The 10,042-nt window shown below is 36.6% G+C and overlaps 1 protein-coding gene across 1 annotated transcript; it reads left to right on the top strand.

Moving 5' to 3' along the window:
• The first annotated feature begins 3,415 nt into the window (after nt 1-3,415).
• LOC113675291 (sodium/potassium-transporting ATPase subunit beta) lies at nt 3,416-9,747 on the top strand. The gene is made up of 6 exons (XM_027191846.2): nt 3,416-3,599; nt 3,753-3,890; nt 5,161-5,244; nt 6,166-6,344; nt 6,832-6,912; nt 7,781-9,747. Exons 1-6 carry the CDS (start codon nt 3,455-3,457, stop codon nt 8,006-8,008), a joined length of 855 nt encoding a protein of 284 aa, XP_027047647.2. The 5' UTR covers nt 3,416-3,454; the 3' UTR covers nt 8,009-9,747.
• Nucleotides 9,748-10,042: the final 295 nt, after the last annotated feature.

Raw genomic sequence — 10,042 nt, forward strand, 5'->3', positions numbered from 1 at the left:
CCACACAATTTCGAGAGGCCTAAATCTTCACAAGCCACATAAAACACGTAAGTTCATTTGAAATAAAACCAAAATGACATTGTAAAGAACAAAATTAAAGTACTTTTTGGACGGAAGATCTTTAAATACCCCGAGATCGTGCAAGGTCTTACGTTGTAGTGAAGAAGGTTCTAAAGTTGAAGGTGGACTTGTAGCGTGCGTGACAGACCGAAAAGAGGAAGATGATTGAGGTTTTGCAAAGTTAGAGGATATCTTTTATATCCCAACAATCGTAGTTTGCACTTGAATCGATTTCCCAACTTCTTCTCCCGCACCTAACCCTTTTTTCACTGGCTACAGAGAAAAAAACCTCGTTCTGTCTTAAATTTAATTTAGTTCTCTCACTAGCACCCCACAGGGCATGTATATATGTAAGGTTACAACGAAGGCCCTCCATCAATAATTAATGATACATAATCCGCTTATTTATTGTTGGATTGCTTCAGACACTTTACTTTCGACTTCTTTGAGTTTTGTAGCCTGTTTTGGGCGTTCAGCTGGTTAAAACGAAGCGTGATATTGTACGCGATAGTAGGGAAGGAGTGAAAAAATGAGAAAGGCTTGGGTCGGGTTGCTTAATAACCCGACCCTGGCCCCCCTAGCTTTTTCACTCCGCTATTACCGCGCTGTCAACTATTTCGCTCCGCCGTACTGCCTGAGCGCCCGGAACAGGCTATGTGTTGTGCTTTCGTGAGATACATTCAGTGTTTCCCAACTTGACGAAAGCCTGAAGATCAGTTCCAGTTCTGGACTTGGAAAAAGGGTTTTGAGGAATGCTCCGCTAGACAAGGGTAATGGAAGCAGAGTTTCTTATCCTCGTTCCCATGACAAGTGTTTGCACTCGTTCCGCTGGACAAGTATAACGACAGCAGAAGTCTCAACGTCATAACTCCTAGGGAAGAAAAAAAAAACAATAGTCTGTTTAAAATCTAAAGTACCTGATAATACAAACGCAATAGAAAAAGAGAGGCTGCTCTTGCATTTTAACCTCAGGAAGAAATAAGTTTTGCCCAGTCCCCACAACTTCTCATTCCATGGCTCTGTTTGCATTGATTAGCCAAAGGATTGCGACTTTGATGGACATTAGCCTTGTGGCTCAAGGAGGAACATAGAGAGAAAATTGAATGGCGCCGCTTTTACGGCGATATTCCATTGAGAAAGCGACTTTTGTACTAGTGACTAATACCGATGTAAATGAACTCCAACCGAGATCATAGAAAAAGTTATTATAATATTAAAATAAAAAAAAATTGACTTGAGATAAAAAAAAAGTTATTATATAGTAATTAGCGAAACATTTGTTTGCATGTGGTCTGAAAATAAAACTCTGGAATCTAAATTTTTAGCGCCAAAGTGTCTTCATGATCGCTAAGTTTTAAAACTGTTTTGCGTAATATATTGGCGTAATCAGCTTTGCGAACTCCATAACAGAGAACAAAAATCCTACTCACACGTTAGCTTGAGTTAGTTTGCGATTTGCGACAGAGAGCTTAAAGAAAGCCTCTTTAGTTATAAAACAAGCCTATGGTCTGCTATCGGTTTCATCTCGTATTCCTTTTCCACCCTAACCCACTATCACCAAAAGGAAAATTTAACAAACGTCAGTTCGTGAAATAATTTTATTGACTGCCAAGATACCAAAGTTCCTTACAAACAAAATTGACTTTTCAAAGTCACAAAAATTGTAATTTCGATGTGATGTGTCCATATCAGTAGATGCTTCACTCATTCTATCTAATCATTTATATATTTTTATACAGTTTATCTTATATTTAATAGCGGAGCTCGCGTAGCCCCATAATTATACAAAATAGTAGTAACCCATTAAGCCGAAAAAAAATTGGATGTACGACCGTAAGACCGTTCGACCGACCGTACAAGGTGCTACTTTTAGCATGCGCGGCCAACTATACCACGGGCACTATCTTATAATCAGTCCTCTACACGGACACGGAGAAGTTGCGAATGAAAATCCATTAATATTACTACGTACTTTATCCATAGTAGGTGCTTTAGTTTTGTTGAAGAGACGTGCGGGGAAAAAATGCGAGCTCCGCTTTTAGGCTTGCCTAAATCTATATATTACAATAAAATTAAAGGACTGTAGTTTAATTCACTCATGATAAGCATATAAATATATATTGGTAACTCACGGGAACATTAATTGGAAAGAACAAATGTCATAACTGCTATGAATGAAAATGATTGCTCCCGCTTTATCAATATCATTTACAGAGTACAGCATATAATTCATGACGCAATTAAAGTTTTGTTGATATCGCAGTAGTGGTTATTTATGGGATCAAGTAAATAAAGATGCCTTTATCTTCTCATGAGAAGAGTCACCTCACTGAAGTGAGGTGTAAGCTATTTCGCGCATCAACCGATCGTAATAAAACTGAACTTGAAAAGAGTTACCCAGAATTTAATTTAGTCACAAAATTAGACTGACACAAGGTGACGCACTGCCGAGAGAAAATTCATTCGTGGCTCTAAATGAAATGGCTGATCGAGATTGACGCGATAAAACCAGCGTGATACTGCACCATAAAGTCAAGCGGTCGATACAGAAGCATCAGGTGATCTCGCATCGAATCATCATGTGCTATAACTCAGGATACTATCTACCCTTTTCATAATAAAGTCTTCCTGTTCAAGTAAATCGTGTATAAAATTGGCAATAATCATATGACTTAAGTTATACCGAGAAAAAACAAGAAAACATGGAATGCAGAAAGAACACTGAGTATGGCCAGATCGCAAGAAATTCTTGAGTATTAATGGCGGACAATCTTACTTGTTGGAAGGACGAAACAATATTCACAATCTTTGAAAAGAACCCAACCAGTAAATGACGTGGCTTAGCTCAAAATATTAGCAATATTTTCTGCTGTGCACGTGGACACTACACGTCACTGACAAAGTACACTACAACATTTTTCAGAGGCGACAAGCCACTTGTAATCTACTTATAGTGAGAAATACTAATAATGGCTTCACTATTGCAATAAAAGGATACTATAAATTTGACATGTACCAATATCATTTCGACTTTCCTGATAAACGCTAAACACGAGTTAAAAAATGCATTTCCACACTGGGCCTAGTTTTAGGAATTTGTCAATCGTGACTGCCTCTTACAAATTGGAGCTGATCTAAGGAAAATTAACAAGATTCACGTGGGTATAACATATGGATTTGGCGGTATTACTGGCTTGTTACTAAATATACGGCGGACAGTTGTCTAAAGGGCCATTATTGGCCCAAAACGCAGGGACAATATGACAACTTGCATGTACAAAGTACAGATACTAAGCTAGTAACCCCAACCTCCCCTCCCTCAAATATAAATTGGACGCTCAAATAGAGAGATCACGTGGTAGTTGCCGTTGTTTCGCGTGGTGAGGCTTGCAAGATGGCGTACGCTAAGCAAGGGCAAGAAGGAAAGACAAGACTTGAACGTTTTCAACAAACTGCACGTGATTTTGGCCACTTTCTTTACAATAAAGATGGTGAAAATGGTGAAGTGCAGGTCATGGGCAGAAATGGCAAGAGCTGGGGTAAGTTGATTAAATCTAGCAGAGAGTTTAATCGAAGCAGAACCGGTATATTGATGAATGCCAGCTGTGAGGCAACTTGTCGATGGATTTAGTCCACGAAATGTACCGTGTACCTGTAAACTGACATCGCTTACTTTATTTTCCTCATTTCAGCGAAGATCACAGTGTTCTTCTTGATATTTTACGGCTGCTTAGCGGGATTTTTCGCCTCGATGTTGGCGATATTCATGACTACTGTCCCAGCTCGAGAGGAAGGGCCGAAAATGACGAGATATTTAGCGGGAAAGCAAGGTTTCTTTTTCTTTTTCACGTTTTGTTTTCTGAGTTAGTGTAAGTCTTAGCATACAGATCTATTGGCAACCATTCTTCAATTTGAAGGTCAAAACATTGGAAAACTTCTTTGAATGTGCGCAGACCGCCTGCATGTGGTTTACAGCATTTGCAATTCAAATTGAGAAAATTATTGTGTCAGTCGGGAAGATTTGTCCCGATATGATAAGATTTGTTTATGTCTTGTTCACATAAAATAGATTTTTCTTTTACAACGATTTTTCGACTTTGAAGGTAAATTATGAAATATGAGACGTCGTACTTCTCGGGTTGGAGACATGCACGGGTGTATTTCGGGCTCGTTGGTTTCCTAAGTCAAGCGGAGAAATATTTGCATTTGCGTTAAATGAAAGCTTTCCCATGGTTGCATAATAGATGAAAGAGCGGCCACATGAAAGTATATCGACCGCTCTGAGAATTCCTTCGTTTTTGCTCTGGGTTAATCTTGCTTGATTCGTTTGTTTGTAGGTATGAATTTAGGGGTGGGTCTCCTAAAATTTGCGTTACGTTCGGCCGATACTCTCTGTGAAAAATGATGGGTGAAATCGGTAATTTTTTACGAACAGTCTCAGAATTGAAGTTAACGAAAGATTAAAAATTGAAAGGGTTAGCGATGTCGTGATTTACTAAGTCGTGTGTTTAATACAAAATTTTAAAGTCCTCTATATATTGCCCGCAGGCGCCAATATAACCCAGCAAGTTTGTATGATATTTGAATAGATTTCAGTATTGGTTAAGTACATGTTCAATCATATTGTTTTTATGCGTGAGTTGTTGTACTTCAACCTCTATTTGAAAAGATAGATGAAACATCTTGTAAAATTTAAAAAACGATCTCTGGCTAAACCTTTTAAAAATACGAGCTTTCGGCTGTTTGCGCTACAGCCTTCAACGGGTAAAATGATTTTACCCGTTGAAGGCTGTAGCGCAAACAGCCGAAAGCTCGTATTTTTAAAAGGTTTAGCCAGAGATCGTTTTTTAAATTTTTCAACCTCTATTGTTGAGAGCCAAAGTGACATTCCAACGTTTTGAGGCAACAGAAATCTGTTTTAGTTCGTTCAAATAAATACTTTATCAAATTTTGCCAACATTCGAGATATTTGAATAGAATTCCCATGTTTCCTTCTATGCACTCAACCATTAAGTTCTTATGTAACACTAGCTTAGATGCTCTACGAGTTAAAATGCTTCATTAACTGTTCTTCTTTTGTTATTTTTGTCTCCTTGTTAGGCCTTATACCTATTCCATTCTATGAAATAAAAAATTATAAAGATGTTGATTCGTTTGTTGACCAAATCAACAAATTCTTGGAACGTAAGTTACTATGGATTTTGTCATTTGCTTAACCCTTCACACCCTAACATCATAATTCATATTCTCCATACTGTTCTCTGTACATTTACTGAGGTGCTGACAAGGAGAACTTGTCTAACAATCAAGAGTTTCTTTAGTTGGTGATCATTTCCTTTATTCTCTTGACATAAATGTATGATTCAGTGGTGATATTGTAAGGAGGAATTAGATTTTAGTCACTCTTAGGGGTTAAAGGGTTAAAATCTCTCACAGCTGTATGTTCTAATAAATGGCTCTAGTCACCTCTGCACTGTGCTTTTTGAATTAAAAATTGAAGTTGAGAAGGTAGGTTTTAGAATGTTTGGGTTTTTGTTAGTTACTGTACAGGTTAACCCTTTAACTCCCATGAGAGATCAAGATAGAATTTCTCCTTACAATATCAATACAATGTCAATCAGATAGGTGCTGAGAACATAGAAAAATGTATGTTTGAAGATTTTCTAGTTGATTCAGTACCAAATTCTCAGAATTAGCATCACAGGACTTGTCTGGCAGACAGTAAGGAGAATAATGATGAGATCTTGGACATGAAAGGGTTAGAGCATAGATCTCAGGTTATTGCTCTTGTCAGGCATGACATTGTTTGTCTGGATGATAAAACATTTAAACCCTTCCAAGAAAACTAATTTTACCCTTTCCAGAGGAAAACTGAAACTTAAAATGGTGGTGGTCTAAATCCATAAACCTTTTTTAGTGGGAGGATGAACATATCCATGGCTTTTAGCGTAGTGTGATAGTTACAATATGAGAGAGTTGGCTCTTTGAATAGTGCATTGTGTAATTTTAGTTGTTCCAGGAATCTATTTATTATTACAGAAAATCATAACTGGCTTAAAAGAACTGTATTACATTAGTACTTATGTATCATTTTTTGCTTTCAAGCTTACAAGGAAGCTCTTGAAAGTGACGAGTATCAGAACTGTACAGATGCCAAACGTACCAAGGATTCCAAGCCCTGTAGTGTGGACCTTTCTGTTCTTGGTCCTTGCTATGACAATAGCACTGATTTTAAATATGGCTATGATGAGGAAAAGCCCTGCATCTTTATGAAGATGAATCGGGTAAGTTGAAACTGTTTATTCTGTTGAACATGATATACAGAGTTGGATTCAGTGTTAGAGTGAAATTTATTTGTGCACATACTTGAAACTCCAAATATTAGTTTTTCCTCTTTTTTAGCAGTATGCTTCCATGAATGCCAGCAGAGAGAACTTAATATAAGATAACACAGTTTATATGAAGTTTTACTGTATTTTATTGTCTGTTTCCTGCGCATGCAGTAGAACCGATATTGTAAGGAGAATTAGATGTGACAACTTAATCACTGCCAGGAGTTAAAAGGCCTCTCTCCTTTCATTTCTCTCACTGGTAAAAACTCACTGGTAAAAATCATTTGAACTAATATTCTATGAACAGGGTCTTATTATCTGCAATCATTCAGAAAAAATGTTTGGGTCTCTTGCCTTGGTAGGGATTACTGTGTACCTTGACCAAGGTTTAGGACTTGTCTTTTTTATGTTGTGATCTTAAGGACGTTGTGTTCTCTAGGTGTTCGATTGGGTCCCTGAACCTAACGATGGCTTGGATTATGTGCAGCTGGCCTGCAAGTTTGAGGAGGAGGGCCGTAAGGTAAGTCAAACTTTGTACACATATCAGTAAGAGTGAATCAAATGTTTCATGAGCTATTAAGAGGACTGCAAACTGTACTGGTGGCTGCAGAGATTAGTAAAAAGAGCATGGAAACTAAGTTTGCAGATAAGGTCACCCATTTGGTGACCCACAATTGGCATTAATTAAGTCACAAGCTAAAATGTTCATTTGTGGTTAGAGTGAAGGAAAGGTCAGCAGACACTCAAAAAATGATTTTTGAAATTAGTGGAGCATTGAATTCAAATTAATGAAGACTTAAGTAACATGTTTCAATGCTCTGCCTGCATTAAATGAAGTTCTGTTTTTTTATCCTGCTTGTCCCTCTGGGAGATGCCCTGGGTGATTTTAACTAAAAAAACTGATAGGTAGAAAGTTTTGAGCATTTGGAACAATTTGATACATAATTTACAGAAAAAGCACACAATTATAAACAACATTGACTCAAAACATTATTTGAGTTGTGCTTTCAAGGTTATAATTTATGTCATCAAGGAATGGGCTTCATGAATGCTTTTAGCTCTATCAATTTCTCCCTTTGATAATTCCTTCTTTTTCCTCCAATTTAAAGGGGGTAATTTGTATACCAAAATTATGCAATAAAAACTGAAGGTCAATGTGCTTGTTTTACAGCTGAGGACCATCTTACCTCTTTACTTAGTCCATTGATTAAAAAACAATTATGTGTTCTTGAAATGCATATGCATTTATCGCATTTTTATGCACAGTACAGGATGCAAGGTGCAGTACTGAAGAATCATTTTAAACACAGTAATGCTGTATCAGTTTATTGACATGCATTTTTGTTGCTATTTATTTTTTTCATTCATTTATTGTCTTACTTTTATAGGATCAGCTGGAAATCTACCCAACAGACAAGCCTGGCTTTGCTGCTAATTTTTACCCTTATCTCTCTGAAGAAAATTGGCTTCCCCCAATTGCTGCCATCAAAGTCAACAGCACTCAAAAGGCAGTGCTTCTTTGTGAAGCCAACGCCAAAAATATTGAGAAGTCCGAAACATACCGTCTTAACCGAGGTGCTACAGGAAGAGTTCGTATTGAAATTAAGCAAGGGTGAAGCACTAAATTTAAAAACTTTAAAAAGCAAAATCTGATTGCACTCAAGGGTGTAATGATGGAGTTTCTTTTTTTGCCACACTAATGTGGCACAATGTAGTGTTTTGTCTATCATTTTCATTAAGTTTTGCTCTTTAGTTTTTGTTTTTGATTGTCTTAATTACCATATTCCTTAGACTAATTCTCTTGAACTGATTTTTCTAGTTTCTCCAAACTTTTGAACCAAAATATTTAATTTGCAGTGATTAGAAACATCAAATAGATAGTGCACTGGACAGTTTGGTTTCTATTTGCAACAAAAAACACCTCAGCCTTCATGCTCAAGGAGTTCTCTTCTGGATTGCATTTAGATTTGAATTTCAAAATTTGATAGTCGCACTATTAGTAATGTTTTTTTTTTTTTTTTTAAATTTAAAATTAAGCATTGATTAGGTAAATTTATGATGGGAGAGAATTCTTTGATGGTCAGACTAAGCCAGACAGACAGATTCCCTCTATGTTTTGAGGCTGGCAGCATTTACTGTGTTTTTCAAGGTTTTTTGTGAGCCTTGCAGTTTACTAACAAGCTTAAGGTTTATACTATTCTATCAGATCAGTGGCCTCTCAATAGCAGTAATTTCATTGAATTTAAGGTGTTAAATTTTTTGCATTTGTTTAGATCACCAATGTGTTTAATCTAAGCAGATACACATTTGGTCAATTTTTTACTGGATGAGAAATATTTGATAAAAATTATTCATGTTTTATCAACTTTTTGATATTTAAAGGAGTTCTGTCTTTAGCAGTTTACTACATAAATTTCTAATACACCACGTGTGTATCTGTATTTGGTTAGTTGATTAGGGTTTATTTAGCTCAGTCTCTTCCTTATTATCAAAACCCCTGTATGGACTTTTTCACAATAATGACCGTGATTACTATAATCATGTACGGTTGTCTGTAGAAGACAATTTGATATTTAGAAGGTTCAGTTTCCTTCTAATTGCTGTTTTGGCTAAAAAGCATGCATTTTGATTGACCTTGGACAGTTTTAGGCAATTGTCAATTGTTAAGGACTTAACTTTTTCTGGTTAAGATTTTAAAATTCACCCTTGCTATAGGCTTTTTTTTTAATTATTATTCACACTCACTTAGTCAATGTTGGTTAACTTATTTATAATTAACATAACTATAAATTCTGTTATCAACATCTTTGGTAGTTCATTGACTGTGTGCATGGCTTTTTAAGACCATAGCAATCAAGTATGCAGAGAGATTGTTAATCAGTATCTTTTATTATACATCCACTAGAGAAGTTGAGATGATTAGATGTCAACTTCAGCACCTTTCCAGACTCGTCGTACCTCACCTTGTTTAAGACAGCTGCAGTGAAGGCATCGTTGTGTGCTGGAGGGTAGCATAGTAATCTTACTGTTTCAATCTGGTCTTCAATGTGGGAAATTTGTTTTTTGGCTGTAGAAGGATTGGATGTAGTTATACAGACTAGGATAAATGGAGATTCAAATTGCAGCAGATTTTTGCTTGTATGGATGCTTGCATAGCCAAAGACAGTTTCTGTCCCCAAAAACTGATTGATGCATCTTGGTAACTAGGTACAACTTAAACTTAGTTTGATCAATTTCTAAATTCTAAACTCTTAGTGTGTTACTGATGTAGTTTTTTGTCATGTTCTTCATAATTTGTTTACTGTAGTCTTAATTGCATGTTATCAAGGGTCTTATTAAAGGTGTCTTAAATTTACTGAGTTTATTGTGTGAATTTTTGGTAAAGAAAAAATCTGAACAAGTTGATCGTAGTACCCGAGAACCTTTTGGGGATGCAAAGGCCAGGGCAGGACTGGTCCAGACTCTAACCCGAGAGTGGCCTGAAACGAGTTCAGGTCAAGCAACTCTCGCTTCGGAAAACCTGTATGGTATGCCATAAAATCGCTAAAATTAACTTGTAATTTAATGGACCACATGGTAAAAATTTTTCTCGTCAACAGAATATCAATGTAGCTTTTACATACCAAAGTTTCATTCTGAGGAGATATGAG

This window comes from Pocillopora damicornis, chromosome 6, assembly GCF_964200805.1.
Source record: "Pocillopora damicornis chromosome 6, jaPocDami1.2, whole genome shotgun sequence".
Taxonomy (NCBI): domain Eukaryota; kingdom Metazoa; phylum Cnidaria; class Anthozoa; order Scleractinia; family Pocilloporidae; genus Pocillopora; species Pocillopora damicornis.